The following is a 22851-nucleotide window of genomic DNA, read 5'->3' as shown; positions in this document are numbered from 1 at the left end:
TATACCAGTAGCAAGAAATGAGGGTATTTGTAACCCCAATATATTCTTTGAATTCCCAGTAAGACAATGGCACTATATACCAGTAGCAAGAAATGAGGGTATTTATAACCCCAATATATTCTTTGAATTACCAGTCAGAAACTGGCACTATATGGCAGTAGCAAGAAATGAGGGTATTTGTAACCCCAATATATTATTTTAATTCCCAGTCAGACAATGGCACTATATACCAGTAACAAGAAATGAGGGTATTTATAACCCCAATATATTCTTTGAATTCCCAGTCAGACAATGGCACTATATACCAGTAGCAAGAAATGAGGGTATTTATAACCCCAATATATTCTTTGAATTCCCAGTCAGACAATGGCACTATATACCAGTAGCAAAAATTGTGGGTGCACGTAACCCCAATATATTCTTTGAATTCCCAGTCAGACAATGGCACTATATACCAGTAGCAAGAAATGAGGGTATTTGTAACCCCAATATATTCTTTGAATTCCCAGTCAGACAATGGCACTATATACCAGTAGCAAAAATTGTGGGTGCACGTAACCCCAATATATTCTTTGAATTCCCAGTCAGACAATGGCACTATATACCAGTAGCAAGAAATGAGGGTATTTATAACCCCAATATATTCTTTGAATTCCCAGTAAGACAATGGCACTATATACCAGTAGCAAGAAATGAGGGTATTTATAACCCCAATATATTCTTTGAATTACCAGTCAGAAACTGGCACTATATGGCAGTAGCAAGAAATGAGGGTATTTATAACCCCAATATATTCTTTGAATTCCCAGTCAGACAATGGCACTATATACCAGTAGCAAGAAATGAGGGTATTTATAACCCCAATATATTCTTTGAATTCCCAGTCAGACAATGGCACTATATACCAGTAGCAAGAAATGAGGGTATTTATAACCCCAATATATTCTTTGAATTCCCAGTCAGACAATGGCACTATATACCAGTAGCAAAAATTGTGGGTGCACGTAACCCCAATATATTCTTTGAATTACCAGTCAGAAACTGGCACTATATGGCAGTAGCAAGAAATGAGGGTATTTATAACCCCAATATATTCTTTGAATTCCCAGTCAGACAATGGCACTATATACCAGTAGCAAGAAATGAGGGTATTTGTAACCCCAATATATTCTTTGAATTCCCAGTCAGAAACTGGCACTATATGGCAGTAGCAAGAAATGAGGGTATTTATAACCCCAATATATTCTTTGAATTCCCAGTAAGACAATGGCACTATATAACAGTAGCAAGAAATGAGGGTATTTATAACCCCAATATATTCTTTGAATTACCAGTCAGAAACTGGCACTATATGGCAGTAGCAAGAAATGAGGGTATTTATAACCCCAATATATTCTTTGAATTCCCAGTCAGACAATGGCACTATATACCAGTAGCAAGAAATGAGGGAATTTGTAACCCCAATATATTCTTTGAATTCCCAGTCAGACAATGGCACTATATACCAGTAGCAAAAATTGTGGGTGCACGTAACCCCAATATATTCTTTGAATTACCAGTCAGAAACTGGCACTATATGGCAGTAGCAAGAAATGAGGGTATTTGTAACCCCAATATATTCTTTGAATTCCCAGTCAGACAATGGCACTATATACCAGTAGCAAGAAATGAGGGTATTTATAACCCCAATATATTCTTTGAATTCCCAGTCAGACAATGGCACTATATACCAGTAGCAAGAAATGAGGGTATTTGTAACCCCAATATATTCTTTGAATTCCCAGTCAGACAATGGCACTATATACCAGTAGCAAGAAATGAGGGTATTTGTAACCCTAATATATTCTTTGAATTCCCAGTCAGACAATGGCACTATATACCAGTAGCAAAAATTGTGGGTGCACGTAACCCCAATATATTCTTTGAATTACCAGTCAGAAACTGGCACTATATGGCAGTAGCAAGAAATGAGGGTATTTGTAACCCCAATATATTCTTTGAATTCCCAGTCAGACAATGGCACTATATACCAGTAGCAAGAAATGAGGGTATTTATAACCCCAATATATTCTTTGAATTCCCAGTCAGACAATGGCACTATATACCAGTAGCAAGAAATGAGGGTATTTATAACCCCAATATATTCTTTGAATTACCAGTCAGACAATGGCACTATATACCAGTAGCAAAAATTGTGGGTGCACGTAACCCCAATATATTCTTTGAATTCCCAGTCAGACAATGGCACTATATACCAGTAGCAAGAAATGAGGGTATTTGTAACCCCAATATATTCTTTGAATTCCCAGTAAGACAATGGCACTATATACCAGTAGCAAGAAATGAGGGTATTTATAACCCCAATATATTCTTTGAATTACCAGTCAGAAACTGGCACTATATGGCAGTAGCAAGAAATGAGGGTATTTGTAACCCCAATATATTATTTTAATTCCCAGTCAGACAATGGCACTATATACCAGTAACAAGAAATGAGGGTATTTATAACCCCAATATATTCTTTGAATTCCCAGTCAGACAATGGCACTATATACCAGTAGCAAGAAATGAGGGTATTTATAACCCCAATATATTCTTTGAATTCCCAGTCAGACAATGGCACTATATACCAGTAGCAAAAATTGTGGGTGCACGTAACCCCAATATATTCTTTGAATTCCCAGTCAGACAATGGCACTATATATCAGTAGCAAGAAATGAGGGTATTTGTAACCCCAATATATTCTTTGAATTCCCAGTCAGACAATGGCACTATATACCAGTAGCAAAAATTGTGGGTGCACGTAACCCCAATATATTCTTTGAATTCCCAGTCAGACAATGGCACTATATACCAGTAGCAAGAAATGAGGGTATTTATAACCCCAATATATTCTTTGAATTCCCAGTAAGACAATGGCACTATATACCAGTAGCAAGAAATGAGGGTATTTATAACCCCAATATATTCTTTGAATTCCCAGTCAGACAATGGCACTATATACCAGTAGCAAGAAATGAGGGTATTTATAACCCCAATATATTCTTTGAATTCCCAGTCAGACAATGGCACTATATACCAGTAGCAAGAAATGAGGGTATTTATAACCCCAATATATTCTTTGAATTCCCAGTCAGACAATGGCACTATATACCAGTAGCAAAAATTGTGGGTGCACGTAACCCCAATATATTCTTTGAATTACCAGTCAGAAACTGGCACTATATGGCAGTAGCAAGAAATGAGGGTATTTATAACCCCAATATATTCTTTGAATTCCCAGTCAGACAATGGCACTATATACCAGTAGCAAGAAATGAGGGTATTTGTAACCCCAATATATTCTTTGAATTCCCAGTCAGAAACTGGCACTATATGGCAGTAGCAAGAAATGAGGGTATTTATAACCCCAATATATTCTTTGAATTCCCAGTAAGACAATGGCACTATATACCAGTAGCAAGAAATGAGGGAATTTGTAACCCCAATATATTCTTTGAATTCCCAGTCAGACAATGGCACTATATACCAGTAGCAAAAATTGTGGGTGCACGTAACCCCAATATATTCTTTGAATTACCAGTCAGAAACTGGCACTATATGGCAGTAGCAAGAAATGAGGGTATTTGTAACCCCAATATATTCTTTGAATTCCCAGTCAGACAATGGCACTATATACCAGTAGCAAGAAATGAGGGTATTTGTAACCCCAATATATTCTTTGAATTACCAGTCAGAAACTGGCACTATATGGCAGTAGCAAGAAATGAGGGTATTTATAACCCCAATATATTCTTTGAATTCCCAGTCAGACAATGGCACTATATACCAGTAGCAAGAAATGAGGGAATTTGTAACCCCAATATATTCTTTGAATTCCCAGTCAGACAATGGCACTATATACCAGTAGCAAAAATTGTGGGTGCACGTAACCCCAATATATTCTTTGAATTACCAGTCAGAAACTGGCACTATATGGCAGTAGCAAGAAATGAGGGTATTTGTAACCCCAATATATTCTTTGAATTCCCAGTCAGACAATGGCACTATATACCAGTAGCAAGAAATGAGGGTATTTATAACCCCAATATATTCTTTGAATTCCCAGTCAGACAATGGCACTATATACCAGTAGCAAGAAATGAGGGTATTTATAACCCCAATATATTCTTTGAATTACCAGTCAGACAATGGCACTATATACCAGTAGCAAAAATTGTGCGTGCACGTAACCCCAATATATTCTTTGAATTCCCAGTCAGACAATGGCACTATATACCAGTAGCAAGAAATGAGGGTATTTGTAACCCCAATATATTCTTTGAATTCCCAGTCAGACAATGGCACTATATACCAGTAGCAAGAAATGAGGGTATTTATAACCCCAATATATTCTTTGAATTCCCAGTAAGACAATGGCACTATATAACAGTAGCAAGAAATGAGGGTATTTATAACCCCAATATATTCTTTGAATTACCAGTCAGAAACTGGCACTATATGGCAGTAGCAAGAAATGAGGGTATTTGTAACCCCAATATATTCTTTGAATTCCCAGTCAGACAATGGCACTATATACCAGTAGCGAAATGAGGGTATTTATAACCCCAATATATTCTTTGAATTCCCAGTCAGACAATGGCACTATATACCAGTAGCAAGAAATGAGGGTATTTATAACCCCAATATATTCTTTGAATTCCCAGTCAGACAATGGCACTATATACCAGTAGCAAAAATTGTGGGTGCACGTAACCCCAATATATTCTTTGAATTCCCAGTCAGACAATGGCACTATATACCAGTAGCAAGAAATGAGGGTATTTGTTACCCCAATATATTCTTTGAATTCCCAGTCAGACAATGGCACTATATACCAGTAGCAAAAATTGTGGGTGCACGTAACCCCAATATATTCTTTGAATTACCAGTCAGAAACTGGCACTATATGGCAGTAGCAAGAAATGAGGGTATTTGTAACCCCAATATATTCTTTGAATTCCCAGTCAGACAATGGCACTATATACCAGTAGCAAGAAATGAGGGTATTTGTAACCCCCAATATATTCTTTGAATTCCCAGTCAGACAATGGCACTATATACCAGTAGCAAGAAATGAGGGTATTTGTAACCCCAATATATTCTTTGAATTCCCAGTCAGACAATGGCACTATATACCAGTAGCAAGAAATGAGGGTATTTATAACCCCAATATATTCTTTGAATTCCCAGTCAGACAATGGCACTATATACCAGTAGCAAGAAATGAGGGTATTTATAACCCCAATATATTCTTTGAATTACCAGTCAGAAACTGGCACTATATGGCAGTAGCAAGAAATGAGGGTATTTGTAACCCCAATGTATTCTTTGAATTCCCAGTCAGACAATGGCACTATATACCAGTAGCAAGAAATGAGGGTATTTATAACCCCAAAATATTCTTTGAATTCCCAGTCAGACAAGGGCACTATATACCAGTAGCAAGAAATGAGGGTATTTATAACCCCAATATATTCTTTGAATTACCAGTCAGAAACTGGCACTATATGGCAGTAGCAAGAAATGAGGGTATTTGTAACCCCAATATATTCTTTGAATTCCCAGTCAGACAATGGCACTATATACCAGTAGCAAGAAATGAGGGTATTTATAACCCCAATATATTCTTTGAATTCCCAGTCAGACAATGGCACTATATACCAGTAGCAAAAATTGTGGGTGCACGTAACCCCAATATATTCTTTGAATTCCCAGTCAGACAATGGCACTATATACCAGTAGCAAAAATTGTGGGTGCACGTAACCCCAATATATTCTTTGAATTACCAGTCAGAAACTGGCACTATATGGCAGTAGCAAGAAATGAGGGTATTTGTAACCCCAATATATTCTTTGAATTCCCAGTCAGACAATGGCACTATATACCAGTAGCAAGAAATGAGGGTATTTGTAACCCCAATATATTCTTTGAATTCCCAGTCAGACAATGGCACTATATACCAGTAGCAAAAATTGTGGGTGCACGTAACCCCAATATATTCTTTGAATTACCAGTCAGAAACTGGCACTATATGGCAGTAGCAAGAAATTAGGGTATTTGTAACCCCAATATATTCTTTGAATTCCCAGTCAGACAATGGCACTATATACCAGTAGCAAGAAATGAGGGTATTTATAACCCCAATATATTCTTTGAATTACCAGTCAGAAACTGGCACTATATGGCAGTAGCAAGAAATGAAGGTATTTATAACCCCAATATATTCTTTGAATTCCCAGTCAGACAATGGCACTGTATACCAGTAGTAAAAATTGTGGGTGCACGTAACCACAATATATTCTTTGAATTACCAGTCAGAAACTGGCACTATATGGCAGTAGCAAGAAATGAGGGTATTTATAACCCCAATATATTCTTTGAATTCCCAGTCAGACAATGGCACTGTATACCAGTAGTAAAAATTGTGGGTGTATATAGCCCCAATTCTATTGCTAGGGGACTTGCAGGGTATTTCTGGGGTGAAGGTGGGGGGGCACACCGTTGGAACGGGTTTCGGGGTATATATCGGGTATACGGGAATACACTGACAGTGTATTCCATTCAGGATCCTGGGAAAGCTGGGTTGCGGCGATTGAGCCCGTCAGTGCCACGTTACACTGACAAGCTTCTCCCTGGAATTTAGCTCTTACAAGAGCTGTTGTGGTTGTCTTCTCCTTCCTATCCTAGCCTGTCCCTGCCTACCCAGAATCTAAGCCCTAGCTAGCTGGACGGAAACCTCCGTCCTCGGTGAATTGCAAGCTCAGAATGACGCGAACCTGGGCGGCGCTGTTCTTTTAAATTAGAGGTCACATGTTTTCGGCAGCCAATGGGTTTTGCCTACTTTTCTCAACGTCACCGGTGTCGTAGTTCCTGTCCCACCTACCCTGCGCTGTTATTGGAGCAAAAAAGGCGCCAGGGAAGGTGGGAGGGGAATCGAGTAATGGCGCACTTTACCACGCGGTGTTCGATTCGATTCGAACATGCCGAACAGCCTAATATCCGATCGAACATGAGTTCGATAGAACACTGTTCGCTCATCTCTAATTGTGATTCTAAGCTGTATATAAAGGAAACCAGTTCTAAATTTTCTCCCAATAGTATAAGAAGTAATCTAAAGTTCTACAAATGAATCTCACCAAACATCAGAACGAGTGGTAAATATGCCATCAATGAGACTTTCAGGAGCCATCCATCGAACCGGTAGGAGACCTTCTCCTTCCTTTCTGTAATAATCACTTTTGTACACATCTCTAGCCAGGCCGAAGTCCCCAATTTTTATCAGTCTCCTTGGGTTGTCATATTCTTTCACTGATACCAAGCAATTGCGAGCTGCCAAGTCTCTAAGGAGAAATAATTTCATATGTTAATGTCAACTGTGGTTTAAAAGGAATGTGTCTTCACAAAATGATCTATGTTCAACAAAGTTCTTATTTAAGCCATATTTTTCAGAATTTTTTTGGTTTTTTTTATTTAAATAAATACTAATCCTACAATTTTCACTCTGGCCTCTAAGCCTAATAATAGACTGACACTTGCCAATTTTAAAGAGTTTTTTTTTTTTTTTCTTGAAACAGTCACCTCATTTATATTACAGGCAAACCAGGCAGAATTCCTATAGAAAACAACACCTCTAGAGATGAGCGAGTACTGTTCGGATCAGCCGATCCGAACAGCACGCTCGCATAGAAATGAATGGACGTAGCCGGCACGCGGAGGTTTAAGCGGCCGGCCGCCGTCAAAGCGGAAGTACCAGGTGCATCCATTCATTTCTATGGAGCGTGCTGTTCGGATCGGCTGATCCGAACAGTACTCGCTCATCTCTAATGAATAACAGCAAAATCCTGCCTGTCTTCTGTATTCATGTTTTTGGGAGTCCGAGCTCTAGTTGATGTTTGCAATACATATAGTATATATACACATTGTATACACCATAAGCTATTATTTTAAATGTACTTTGTATATGAATGTGAGATTGAACATGAGTTTTAGGTGCAAATATGTGTTTTAGTGCATTTTTTCAAAAATGTTTTGTGTTTGTCTCAAAATTGCATGAAGGTGGATGTGGCTATCGATGACCCATTGGACATATGTAATCATCAAGTTGTCTACTTTCAAAAAATATATAGGGTTTAGGGGTTCACTTGGTTTTCACAGTGTGTATTCCCTACATTTTATAGGATGATACATTTTTAACATTTCCAGCTTCAAAGCAGATTTTTGTACCTTCCAGTTCTGGCGATTTTCTGAAGACTCGTACATGCGGGTGTAGACCTTAGTGATATGAATGAACTCTGCACATGTTGAACTCTTATTTTTAGGAGGTTTGGTGCCTATAATTTATTGTTTTGTTTCCACTTTTAACAACTAATATACATTTATTTGCATTTTTTCATAAAACATTCACTTTAAATCAAAATTGCATGAAGGTGCCTGTTCGTATACAGTACCAAGTGGCATTGAGACAATGCTGCAGGTGTGTACTTTAAGAAAATATATAGGTATGGGGGGGTTGGATGTTTATTTAATGTTGCAATTTAGCTTTGATTTGTCCATCTCAAAACTGTGAAAATTGCTCTGGCTACTGGAGGTGCAAAATTTCCAGAGACCCTTGGCAGTGAAGGGTTTAAAAGTTAATATTAGTATCCATATTAATCTGCTACACTTAGCCTTTGTACTGCCTAGGTTGTAAAGTGAAATGGCGCCCCCTCTCATCTTAAAAAAAAAAATTGTCTACTGAGTGCAAAAAAAAAGGTGAACTATGCTGTCTACAGCTTTTAAAAGGTATTGTAGGAAAATCAAAATTCCTTAACCTCTTCCATACATTTGACATGCATGCAGAATCCCATCCACTTTGCAGGTAGTGCCTTGGCAGAAACGCTGCATTTCTGCCCCGGTCTCAGACAAATTTTAGGGAACAAAACTGACTCTATAAGTTATAGATACAGCAAATAATGGTTCTTAAATTTAATATACAGTTGGGCATTTGAAATTATACCATAGACATATTTTTATAGTTACAAACTTATTGTAAAAATCTTATTAAAAATGATGATAGGATGGTACTATTATATTACCATTATGGCTAGGATAACTCATGTAAATTAATTAAGACCCTTTCACCAGCCAATATATAGGCAGAGAAACACGGCTCACGTGTAGGCAATATTTCCCAGTATTTTGAGGGGTTCACCTGAAGTGACTGAAGGCTCTGGGAGTATATTATACTGTGTGGGGCCACTGTGAAGCATTATACTTGGGGCCCACTGGAGAGCATATCCTATTGTGTGAGGACAGGGCCGCCATCAGGAATTTTGGGGCCCCATACAGCCTAAGTGTCTGCCCCCCCCCCCCATTTTAAAACTATTTTATTTTGCGACATACCAATTATGTATTACATTTCCCTTTATTTAGCAGCATTACAAGGCTTATTCAGATTCTATTTGCAGGTAAAATCTGCTACGTGTGACAGCGCCTATAGAGAGCCAACACCATCTATAAGAGCCCTCCTAATAAATCCTCAGGGCTTTTTCACGTTGCGTTTTTGGCCTCCCTTAACGGGATCCATTGGTAACCAGTCAGAATCAGCTGTCAACTTATCCCTGCATGAACAACTGGCCATTTAAAAAAAAAGGGGGCCTGCAGTTCTCCGTGCAGGAATAAGTGGGGAGCTGATTGTGACTGGTTACCAACGTATCCCGGCAAGGGAGGCCAAAAACGCAATGTGAACACTCCTTTAAAGTGAAAGTCCCACCCCCAAACAGGCTGCTATGCTAGTATCATAGCCGCCTACATCATTATTAATACAAAGCACACATACCTTTGGAGGTATTATGTGCTTTGTAGTTCTCCAGCTAAAAACATATATTATATATTATTGCCCCAGTTCCCTCTCCGCAGTGCCACACACCCGATGCCCCAACAATCCCCCTTCCCCCCCCCCCCGTCCACCTTCTAACATCTTTCCACTGCCCCCTGCACCCATACCTCCCAACTTTTGAAGAACCGAAAGAGGGACAAAATGTGCTCTTGCTCAGCGCACTCTGCGCGCTGCGGCAAATTTAGCCCCACCATTTTTTATGTTAACTCCGTCCATTCTCATTAATTTTTCATGTGCCCGCACACAGTATAATCCCCCTACAGTCACCCGTAAATTATATGTCCCCCCTCTATCTCTCCCCCAGCTTCATATACACCCTTCATCTGCCCCCAGATTCATGTCCCTCCATCTCTGCCCCCAGATTCATGTCCCCCCATCTCTGCCCCCAGATTCATGTCCCCCCTCCATCTCTGCCCCCAGATTCATGTCGCCCATCTCTGCCCCAGATTCATGTCCCCTCCATCTCTGCTCCCAGATTCATGTCCCTCCATCTCTGCCCCCAGATTCATGTCCCCTATCTCTGCCCCCAGATTCATGTCTCCACATCTCTGCCCCCAGATTCATGTCCCCACATCTCTGCCCCCAGTGTCATGCCGTCCTCTCCAACTAATATAAGAGGAAACAATTATACATAAGGGGGCTATTATGAAGGGAAATTATATATGGGTCTATTAATATGGTGAACTATTTATCAGGCGGGCTATTATTTATAAAGGAGGAACTATTTATAAGAGGCCTATAAAAAGGGAGAAACTATTATATATCTTCTAATATAAGGGAGGAGCTATTATTTATAAGAGGGGAACCATTTATAAGGGGGAAAATGGGGGTTGTTAGTACTGTTTTGAGGATAGAAAGGAGTCATTATTAAAAGGGTTGCCACTGGAAGATGATGGCCTTGTTTGTATATCAGCATTTGGGGCCTCACTTTTAATTTTACGTAGGGCCCCACTTTGTCTAACACCGACCCTGCACAGACCATATTTCATTTCCAAAAAAAGCTGTGTGAGGATAAGACAGTATGGGTTCAATAGGCTACAAATAGGCAAATTTATTTCTATTGCTTTAATTTGGTTTATGTGCAATTTTTAAGACTTTTCAAATTCTTATATTATGTAGTCTACAGAGAAATCCTTTTACCTGTGGACAAAATGCCTTTTCTCCAGATATGAGCAACCTCTAGAAATATCCAATGACATATCCAGAAGATCCACAGTTGACAACAATGAATCTTGAACCTATAAGAAATATAGTAAAATATAAGAAATTATTATTTACTATAAGAAATATAATAATATAGAAAATCTTTAATAAAAATCTTTAAACTTCTAGCAATCAGTTATGTAGATCATATTGGAAGAACTTTGGTACCAATTTTCTAAGTCAGGCACTCTGATATATGTATCTGTAATTGTGACTAGTGCGTCTTGGTGTTTTTCCTGAGCTTGTCATCACTACACTTCAGGCATCATTACAGCAGTGCATCAAGCTATGTTTACTCACATTACATATGAGATTAACTTAAACTGCAAATACCAACAAGCTCTTGACAGCTAATTAGAGAAATAATTATAATAAATAATATATAAATAAATAATTAATTTTAAAAAAAAAAATCCCAACAGCATATTATTTAGGACATAGTATTTTATACAGTGTAACATTAAAGAAACTAAATTTCCAGACGTAGGAGTGTAATATATGTAAATTTTACTTGACATAAGTGGCCACAGCATGCTGGACAGGTTTTTTAGTGTTAATTTTTTTTGCTTAATAATTGACACCCTAGCTGTGAAAGTAACCTAATCTAAATTGGTGTTGTGCAAATGGTCAAATGAACTGACTAAAACTTGCACATTCTCAGTGAGCGCCCTCTATTGGTGTGCATGCCTGAGGCACTGGCTTCCTAATTACATCATGGAAGTCAGATTTGCATATTCTTCCCATAAAATCTGCTAGAAAACTAGAGAAGTGTAATAAAAATCTGTGTGAACCTTACAATAATTGTAATGTGTAAACAGCATTTAAACTATGTGTAGAATGGGAAATATGCTATCAACTAATGCAAACTATCTGGGGATGAGCCATATTGGTCCATTAAATCACAGACAAGACTTGGATGCCAACTCAGAGGCAATGAAATATATAGCAAATAAAAAAAAGTTGATCGACCACACGGAGAATGATTAGGATTGTGTGGCCCATGACTAACACGGACAGCACATGTCAATATAAATTAGAGGTGTTAATACATCAAATGCGCAAAGTTGCTAATAGGTATCTAGATTTCCAATGGGAAAATTCTCTACATGAGCACATCCCAAACATGTGAAAGACTGCTTAAGGCCAGGTCCCCTCATAGCGTAAATACCAGTGTTTTACAGCCCCTGCATAGTGGATGGGTTTCTAGCGAATCCGATCCATACACTGTGGAAAAATACACGCAGCGGATGTGCTGTCATTTTGAAAACCATTGAAAAATGCCGATGGTTTCCATATAGATATAATTGAACCAGAAATTCCATGGAGGAAAACTTTGCAAACTTTCTGTGAAAAGCGCTGTGGGAAAACCTGCAATGTGCTGCCGCCACGGTTTTTTGCTGTGGCCCGCTATGTGGGGCCTTAGCCTAATACTCTATAGTGATGGATTTGTGACATATTGAAGCAAGGGATACAGTACTCATACTTACAAGCGTATTTACCCGAGCACCTCGTAAATATGAAAGCAGGTCTCCACCATCCATCAATTCCAGGATAATGTACTGAGGCTCATTATAAAGGCAAACCCCAAGCAGCTTCAGGATATTAGGATGATGAAACTGACTGCGCACAATATAAGTAAAATATGGTTAGTATGAACCTATCAATGAAAAAAGCTCAGTCATATAAGGGGATGCACTGTGACACAAATAATGCGCAGGATTAGAAATCCCAGTAAGGAAAATTTCATATTACTGAATTCTGAAATAAGAAAAAGAGAGTCTTGCGTTCATTCATTCATTCATTCACGTCAGAGTAACGAGAAGCTTCAAGGATGGTGATCATTCTAGAAGACCATGTGCACATTCATTATAATAAGAACTGTCTGCCATTAGGAGGTGCTGCAGGGAAACTGAACACTAGTTACCAGGTTTCCCAATAGTGAGGCACCCTGTGATCAGTTTATCATTGAGAGATACTTCACAACTAAAAAGGGTTTTTTTAGACAATATAACATGCCGATCGTTGGCTGATCACTGATCATGAGAACTGTGATATTTTGCATCTCAGTTTGTATGGAGTGGCAGGTCGGAAGTACATACTCCATCCATTTCAATGGGAACTACCAAAAATAGTCGATGATCCCCACCAATTGGTGAATTACTCCCTATCTTATGAATAATGAGTAGCTTCTTGGACTAGAATTTCCCTTTAATGGACTTGCACATTTTGGACAATATTTTTTTTGTTAGAAGTCTGTGGCAGTTTAGGGCAGCAGGCTAGTAGGAATAGCTAATAAATGTATGTGCACAGTTACTTGTACTGGTAAAATAACCTTATTGAATCCACAGATATTTTTGATTATTAGAGGAGAAAATATCAGAAATAACCTCTATCGCTGTAGAAAGATTTTGTACATGAGTGAAGTTCACATATCTGTGCAACACTTTCATGAACCAAAGCTTTACCCTACGCCAGCATGAATATCTCCTTTGTAGCAGTTCCAGATTGAAGAAACCCTTAGAATTTGGAATACGGTAAGGAGACTTATACAACAGTTTTCTTGTTTAAATATATTGAGAAATATGGGGTGCTGGTCCATAGAATAATTGCAACATGTTACTTATGTTATACAGTGAAGAGCCTAAAAGCTTAAAGGGGCTCTATCATTGGGAAAAGTCATTTTTAGATAAGCACATATTTGCATAGCCTTTAGAAAGGCTATTCCACACATACCTTCTGTATGTAAATCGCCTCTATAGTACTAGAATGAGCCCATTTTTATTCATATGCTAATTAGTCTCCAGCGTGCACCCAGAAGTCTCAGCGAGCACTGTCTCTCCTGTGTGTACAGCACAGGCTGCTGATGCTGCTGATGACAGTGCTCGCTTAGAAATTCCTGAGCTCACTGGAGGCTAATTAGCATATGAATAAAAAGACCTCATTCAAAAACTACTTAGGGGATTAACATACAAAAGGTATGTGTGAAATATCCTTTCTAAAAACTATGCAAATATGTGCTTAGTTAAAAATGACTTTTCCTAATAATAGAGCAATAATAGAGCCCCTTTAAAATGATCAAAAGGCTTAAAAAGGACCCTTCATGTTGATTTTCGGTATTATATATCGCTAGAAAGGTGACTGTCTGCTTTCACAGTATGCACCGGTGTTGTGAAGATATTGCTGCTATTAGTTTCTGCACCTATATCTCCAAATTGTCAGAAAAGCGGGCCTTACAGCCTAGCGCCATCAATGGACCTGGCTGGCCTGTCTATGGGTACGTTACAGTTGTTGAGGAACATAGAAATCTGGATAGTTCTAGAGAATGGTGGTGCCCCAGGCCCTAACACTACAGCTTCAGAGGCAAACTGTGTGACTTTTTGGCATTGTCTTAAGCCTGTATCATATCCCTCAACAGGGTGTGTGCACATGATATGTTTAATGAAAGGTAAAATAATATACCTCATCAAATGTGCTTCCTTCAGAAATTCCACTTTTTCATGGTCTGTTGCATCATTTTTCAGAGTCTGTTCAACACAAAAGATTAAATATATCCAAGTCAACCAACATGATCAAACTACACCAAAAAGAATGTCTTGTGTACTATATGTACCGCCTACATCAGTAGTGGATGTAGTAGGGATTTTCACAGTGTAAGGTAGTTTAGCAGCCTGATAAAAGCAAGAAGAGGCATTTCCTCTGATACAAGGTGTGTTCAATGAGTTATCTACCTGAATAGGAAAACATTTTCTGAGAAAATTGAACTTTCTACTAGTGTAATCCCCTTTGACTTCAGCACACTTATTCAACTTCGCCTCTAGTGATTGCTGCTCTCAGCATAGGAGGAGATTTCTTGCTGCAGGAATCCTCTTACTGCCTCTTTAACTGCTTTATCGTGAGGAAATCGTTTTCCATGCAAACATTTCTTCAGGTTATGAAAGAGTAAGTGATGACTGAGAGTCAGGTCTGGACTGTAGGGTGGATGTCTAAGCGCTATGAAGCGTATTCCCTGATAGCAGCTTGTGATTTGCAAAATTTGAGTTGGCGCATTGTCACGAAGCAGCAACACTCAACAACTTACCACAATGTATCCCTCTCATTGCCTCACATAATGCCTTCATTGTTGAAGCATAAATGCTACCAGTAAATGTTGTTCTCCACCATAAATTCGCCTTCTATATCCTGAAAAACTCTTGCCATGACCTTTCCAAATGACTGGAGTCAGTGACTCCTTGTACTTCCATTGCATGGACTCTTGTTTGGTTCATCAACCATAACAACCCAAGAATAGAGGTATCCTGGATTTTATCTAAGCATGTCTAAATTCTCATAATAAAATTGAAGGCAATACTTTTTTTGCTCAGACGTCAACATTCGTGGCACCCACTGGAAACTGACCTTTTACATCATCAGACCATCATGAATGATACTGGAAACCGTGAAAACTGAAATGCCTAATTCATAAGCTATAATAGTGACTTTGACCCAACGATCTTTCAAAACCATGACCTCCACTTTATGGCACAGTTCTTCTGAAAAAGCTTTAAACAGGTTACCCTGATCAGGGATCATCTTTGGTTGATTCCCTACCGCATTTAAATTGCATGGCAGAAGGAAGTTGCAACATCATCATATACAGCAGTCATCCTTTGGGCCCCTTCACACTACTGGTACGCTGCCTGATTCTGAACGTTAAAACACGGTCAGAATCAGTGCGTATAAAGCAGATCCCATTCATTTCAATGGGGAGCCGGCATACGAGAGCTCCCCATTGAAATGAATGGGCTGCTTTTTACTCTACGAGCGCTCCCATTGAAGTGAATGGGAAGCACTCACGTGTACGGCTTGCCGTGTGAAGGGGCCCGGCGCTCGGCTCAGTCCGAGCGGTACACGCGAGCGCTTCCCATTCACTTCAATGGTAGCGCTCTTAGAGTAAAAAGCAGCCCATTCATTTCAATGGGGAGCGCTCGTATACCGGCTCCCCATTGAAATGAATGGGATCTGCTTTATACGCGCTGATTCTGACCGTGTTTTAACGTTCAGAATCAGGCAGCGTATCAGTAGTGTGAAGGGGCCCTTTCATTGATTTTTTTTAGGCTTCTTTTTTCCTTTAATTTTAATCACAGAACGACACTCCAAGACCTGCACTGTACTGCACTTGCCATCCTGTCACTTCCAGTGCTTTCAACAGACTGAACTGCTACTGTGTATGTTGCATAGACATGCCTCAATCTGCACAAACTCAGCTTTGTAACACTGACAGAACATACTGAGGTTGGTAACTTATTGAACACCCCTCATATATTAAAAAGTCTCTGATACTTTATTATTTATTCATGCAAAGTCGGTTGAAACATATAGTATATAGCTAAAATGATCACATATAGTAGTATATTTATAGTATAGTTAAAATAATCAAATATGTTATAGTATATAGTTAAATAATGTACTATACAGATAAAAACATGGCAAATTTACTTGTATTTTACGCCTTTAACATTTACATTTTCTTATATTGTTTCTGATTCAAATTAGATAATTATCTAACATTTGTATAGAATTATATGATAGGAGTGAAAGATGAAATTTAGAAGTTACTGCATATATTGTGCACAGTCACAATCAATCTCTAGCAAAGAAGGATACCTTCACAGCCACATTCTCAGTTCCAGTTCCAGGCCCAAGGATATCCTTAGCAATGCCTTGATAAACTTCTCCAAATGCTCCACTTCCCAAGAAAACACAGAGTTCTAAATTCTCTCGAGGGAAACTGGGCAAGTTTTGCATTTCACTTTTTGTTGGCAGAGTACTATGAAAACAAACATAGGTATAAGATAAAATGTTGATCATTCATATTGTTATTTGTATTATATTTGTTGGTGGTGCTGTTCTTTGGGAACCAGGGGTCTCTTCAGACCACAGAGTACAGGCCAGCAAAACCTCTGAAAAAAATCACTGAACCTACTATTTTACCAAACTCCTGGCTAAACTTAGGGAATTCCCATTGTGCAGAAGCAAATCATTATGGGACGAATCACTACAAGATCGACTTCACTATCCTTACTAGCTTCCTTTTATATATTTGCCATACACCTTTTGTACTGTCTGTGGCACCAGTAAGACATCTCATCCCTATTGATACATCTACATTATCTTGTTATTCAACCCCTCGAATGTTAAAATCACCAACAGTAAGATCCCTTCTCTTCTCTTCGTAACTCTCATGCAAGGCAATTTTCCCTTAGAAGCCATATGATCCTGCATATACAGTCCTATGAAAAAGTTTGGGCTCCCCTATTAATCTTAATCATTTTAGTTCTAAATATTTTGGTGTTTGCAGCAGCCATTTCAGTTTGATATATCTAATAACTGATGGTCACAGTAATATTTCAGGATTGAAATGAGGTTTATTGTACTAACAGAAAATGTGCAATATGCATTAAACCAAAATTTGACCGGTGCAAAAGTATGGGCACCTCAACAGAAAAGTGACATTAATATTTAGTAGATCCTCCTTTTGCCTCTAGTCGCTTCCTGTACCTTTTAATCAGTTCCTGGATCCTGGATGAAGGTATTTTGGACCATTCCTCTTTACAAAACAATTCAAGTTCAGTTAAGTTTAATGGTCACCGAGCATGGACAGCCCGCTTAAAATCATCCCACAGATGTTCAATGATATTCAGGTCTGGGGACTGGGATGGCCATTCCAGAACATTGTTCCTCTGCATGAATGCCTGAGTCGATTTGGAGAGGTGTTTTGGATCATTGTCTTGCTAAAATATCCATCCCCGGCGTAACTTCAACTTCGTCACTGATTCTTGAACATTATTCTCAAGAATCTGCTGATACTGAGTGGAATCCATGAGACCCTCAACTTTAACAAGATTCCCCGTGCCGGCATTGGCCACACAGCCCCAAAGCATGATGGAACCTCCACCAAATTTTACAGTGGGTAGCAAGTGTTTTTCTTGGAATGCTGTTTTTTTTTTTTGACACCATGTATAACGCCTTTTTGTATGACCAAACAACTCAATCTTTGTTTCATCAGTCCACAGGACCTTCTTCCAAAATGAAGCTGGCTTGTCCAAATGTGCTTTTGCATACCTCAGGTGACTCTGTTTGTGGCATGCTTGCAGAAACGACTTCTTTCTCATCACTCTCCTATACAGCTTCTCCTTGTGCAAAGTGCGCTGTATTGTTGACTGATGCACAGTGACACCATCTGCAGCAAGATGATGCTGCAGCTCTTTGGAGGTGGTCTGTGGATTGTCCTTGACTGTTCTCACCATTCTTCTTCTCTGCCTTTCTGATATTTTTCTTGGCCTGCCACTTCTGGGCTTAACAAGAACTGTCCCTGTGGTCTTCCATTTCCTTACTATGTTCCTCACAGTGGAAACTGACAGGTTAAATGTCTGTGAAAACTTTTTGTATCCTTCCCCTGAACAACTATGTTGAACAATCTTTGTTTTCAGATTATTTGAGAGCGGGCTGTCCATGCTCGGCGACCATCAAACTTAACTGAACTTGAATTGGTTTGTAAAGAGGAATGGTCCAAAATACCTTCATCCAGGACCCAGGAACTGATTAAAAGCTACAGGAAGCGACTAGAGGCAAAAGGAGGATCTACTAAATATTAATGTCACTTTTCTGTTGAGGTTCCCATACTTTTGCACCGGTCAAATTTTGGTTTAATGCATATTGCACATTTTCTGTTAGTACAATACACCTCATTTCAATCCTGAAATATTACTGTGTCCATCAGTTATTAGATATATCAAACTGAAATGGCTGTTGCAAATACCAAAATATTTAGAACTAAAAATGATTAAGATTAATAAGGGTGCCCAAACTTTTTCATAGGACTGTATCAAACTGAAATGGCTGCTGCAAACACCAAAATATTTAGAACTAAAAATGATTGAGATTAATAGGGGTGCCCAAACTTTTTCATAGGACTGTAACAAGCCCCTGCTACCAGAGACTACATCCTTTTCTAGTTCAGATGAATGTGCACCATAGCAAGGCGAGAATTCACACGTTTACGCTCCACAATTCACAGTCTCTCAGAAATAAGAGTAGTCCTCTCTACTCTTGTCCTCTGAGGTCTTTGAGGTAAATGTGGTTGTTTACTGGGCTGCTCACATACTTCACAGTCTGAGAAAGCCTTTTAACCTCAGACTGAAAGGTACAAATTAAAGGTTAAAGCCTAACAAATGTCACCATATAAACCTGACAACCTAGAAAAATTGAGCAACATTCCTACTTCCATAGTGTACTGTGGAAACCAATGGCCAGACAAGTGTTGTGTTGCTCTAAACCAGACAACCTTATGAATGGTCACTAGACCAATTACTTAGTAAAACGACACATCTTTATCTCACTGCACATGTATCCCGATGTACTCAGTAGACTAGTATAATATGCACATGCGGTATACAAACTAGGATCAGTTTCTAAAACAAAAACAGATTTATCCTATTCTTGGTCCTTTTATTGCAAGGAATATCTATAGTCCCAAGCTTGAGTATCTGATCAGAAATGGGAAAGACACTATGGAAATTCAATAAGAATGAATGTCCTGCTTACCTCACAGCATAGCAAGCATTGGCCAAACCAACAGTAGACAATCCGCGGAGCTTCTCAAGCTCTTTATCCTTATCTGTAAAGCTTAGAATTTCCTTATTTTGCATGTGCTTATTCTGTTTCTGCTTCATTGCCCTGTAAATAACTTTAAGAAATAGCATTAAACTTCCACAAGGTGAATTTCCGTTGCTAGTGTAAAGTAAAGCTTGTGTTGAAGTGCTCCTACTTACCAAAACCAGATAACAATAGAAGGACAAGTAGTAGTACGCCAAAGACAGAACCAACAATAACTCCAACATAATCAAGAGAACTATTCTCTGAAAAAGAAAAAAATGTCATTACAGTTTCATACACATTGGCTTATCGTATATACTCGAGTACAAGCTGAATTTCTCAGCACAGTTTTTGTGCTGAAAAAGCCCCCCTCGGCTTATACTCGAGTCAGCAAAAAAAAATTGTATTTTTTATTTGGGGGGGGGTCTATGACCAGCTGCAATATCCATGTATAGAATCTCCCATAAAATAATGTAAAAAAAAATTATTTTTTTTTAAATTAAAGTTCTAAATCACTCCTTTCCCTAGAATAGATACAAAAGTAGAAAATGAGTGTGAAACACATTATACACATTAGGCATCCCTGTGTCTGACAGTGCCCGGTCTACTGAATATAGGGTATCTGCAGTGCTCCTCTTCTGTCGGAAAGGGGTTAATAGGAGCACTGCAGATACCCTATATTCAGCCAGACTGAATTCCAAATGGAGGGGAAAAAAACAGTCCTCAAGCTCAGGGAAGGGGCAGACAGACAACCAAAACACTCCCTCCCCTTCCCCAGCACCCAATATCTACTGCACCCAAAAACTCCGACCATTTTAATTTTTGAAATTTTCCAGTAGCTGCTGCATTTCCCCCCTAGGCTTATACTCAAGTCAATAAGTTTTCCCAATTTTTTGTGGTAAAATTAGGGGCCTCGGCTTATATTCGGGTCGGCTTATACTTGAGTATATACGGTATAAAATAATAGTAACACATGAAGAACATGTGACCATAGCAAAATAGTATGATACTGATAATGAAGATAATCATTATAGTTTTTACTAATGATCAATTGAATTCTCATGCTATATATGGCATACCTGTGGCCCCACATAGAGGCACAGCACTGTGGGAAAAACTGCAGCGGAAAGGTGTTGTGGTTTTGCTGCATTGTTTTTCACATAAAGTCTGGGAAGCTTTCCTCTGTGGACTTTCTGCTTCAATTATATCTATAGAGAAACCGCTGTAGGTATAATTGGCATGTTGTGATTTCCAAAACCACGATCGATTGGGAAATTGTAGCATTTCCGCAGTGCGTATTTTTCTGCAATTTGTGGATGGGATGTGCTAGAATCACGTTTTTTACCCCACCTTACTTACATTTTCACACATGGCCATGTTACTATTTTTCTTACAAGTATGTTCACCTATGATTTATTACTTATAGGAAGATTTGTTTTGTAAATGTAAACCAAAATATTAGATAATACTATATGTATATTTCTGCTATAACAGTGACACTGATTGTAAGGGGATGTCCTGATGGCTGGGTGCCAGACATTTGGCTTAAGAAACTCTTTTTTTAAGACCTTTAACCGACTTCTCTGCCCTATCAGATTATCTCTATCTCTAATTCTCGTTTTATTGTAACCTCACTTCTAAATAAACTTTCATCTGCTTTTACATACCTGAGAGATGGCTTTGTATAAAAGTTGCCATACACAATACCTTTGATGTCGTGTCGTGTTTCAGGATAAGGTATCTAGAAATCAGTGAAGTGCTTTTGTAGAATTACTGTACATACCCTATATATCTACAATTTATAGAACTTTGATCTGATTTCTATTTTATACATGTTTTTTAGAAATGATTTTTTGACAAACTGTAGCAGCATTATTATAAATGAGAACTCCTCTGGGCTTTCCAGTCTCCCTTCATTAAGACCAGTAAGAAAACTAAAGGACTGAATCAACTTCTTACCTATACACTCATTACTGTCTGTACGTCTGGACTGTAACAGTAAAAACTGACAACAGACATGATGGGAAGAAACGGAACAGATCCTCATCCTCCATCTCCAAACAGAGGACAGAGATGTTTATTGGCTTGTGGACAGTCTAGCTAAGTAAGTTAGTGAAGAGCTACTTTCTATAAGAGTGACATATATTTATGTAATAATAACTCCAGGCTACATAAATGAGTGTGTGGGTTTCTGTGAGGGTCAATGTTCCGATGCAGCTATAGGATGCTTATATGGCTACTTTAGCACACAGCGAGTGGTGTGGACCCTACTGTGGGCTGCCTGGCCTAGGAGCCCAGTCATAGGTTTGACCGCTGCTACCTCTATAGCATTGCACATACAGTTTTCTCTTGAATTTCAAGCAACCATCTTCTGTCTGAGATATATACCCTTGATAATTCCTTCAATAAAGACCACATTGAGAATGTGCCATTACGTATAATTTGGTGTGATTTTCCTCATCAAAAAGAAAAAAATCTACATCGATCCATTTTAGAACATATTCACACATAAATGAATGTGCCTATTACTAAAACAGGAAAAAATGTAGCTGAGAAATGGTAATATCTAATTACAAAGAAAATGAAAAATAGAGCTATATTGAGATATATAGAGAGAGATATATTGTACAATGCCAGTGCTTTTCTAAAGAAATATATAGTTATTTTTCAGTCTTCTTCACATGATAAAATACAGATTATTTTACTAGTCCCGTAATATAAATGAATGCATCCTTGGGCTCAATAGCAGATAAGCTTTGTAACAAAGACTGTCCCTTCTAGATAAGGAGATTACTTTGATGTATTATCATCTGATGACTGATTTGTAATAACTTCGCTCCGTCCATGGTTGATCAAGCTGACTTGATTATTCTCAGATTTTTGTCACATGACAGTAATACATTTCTCCTTTTTGTGTTGAAACATGACTGCTCTGAATGCTTTCATGTTCTGTGTTTGAATATAATATAGTTTTGGAAACCAGATGCCCTGTTAATGGCAGGTCGCCCCTCCGTGAGCCCTGATAACTGCAGCAAGACGACGAGGCATGGACTCCACAAGGTATTGCAAGAGTTCTGGAGGGATATTGATCCA

At 38.6% G+C, this 22851-nt stretch overlaps 1 protein-coding gene across 1 annotated transcript in view; it reads right to left on the bottom strand.

Moving 5' to 3' along the window:
* The window catches only part of ROS1 (ROS proto-oncogene 1, receptor tyrosine kinase), a 150318-nt gene that overhangs the window by 23193 nt on the left and 104274 nt on the right, over window positions 1-22851 (bottom strand). The window contains exons 34-40 of the mRNA XM_075269523.1: window positions 19935-20021; window positions 19708-19849; window positions 16768-16930; window positions 14584-14648; window positions 12612-12744; window positions 11062-11159; window positions 7181-7384 (exon numbers count right to left, since the gene is read on the bottom strand). Of these exons, the coding sequence (XP_075125624.1) occupies window positions 7181-7384; window positions 11062-11159; window positions 12612-12744; window positions 14584-14648; window positions 16768-16930; window positions 19708-19849; window positions 19935-20021 (892 nt within the window). The remainder of the gene's footprint in view (window positions 1-7180; window positions 7385-11061; window positions 11160-12611; window positions 12745-14583; window positions 14649-16767; window positions 16931-19707; window positions 19850-19934; window positions 20022-22851) is intronic.

The sequence above is a fragment of the Leptodactylus fuscus genome, chromosome 3 (assembly GCF_031893055.1).
Source record: "Leptodactylus fuscus isolate aLepFus1 chromosome 3, aLepFus1.hap2, whole genome shotgun sequence".
NCBI classification, from domain to species: Eukaryota; Metazoa; Chordata; class Amphibia; order Anura; family Leptodactylidae; genus Leptodactylus; species Leptodactylus fuscus.
Note: the sequence above shows the minus strand (reverse complement) of the source record. Positions and strands in the feature narration are given on the sequence as shown.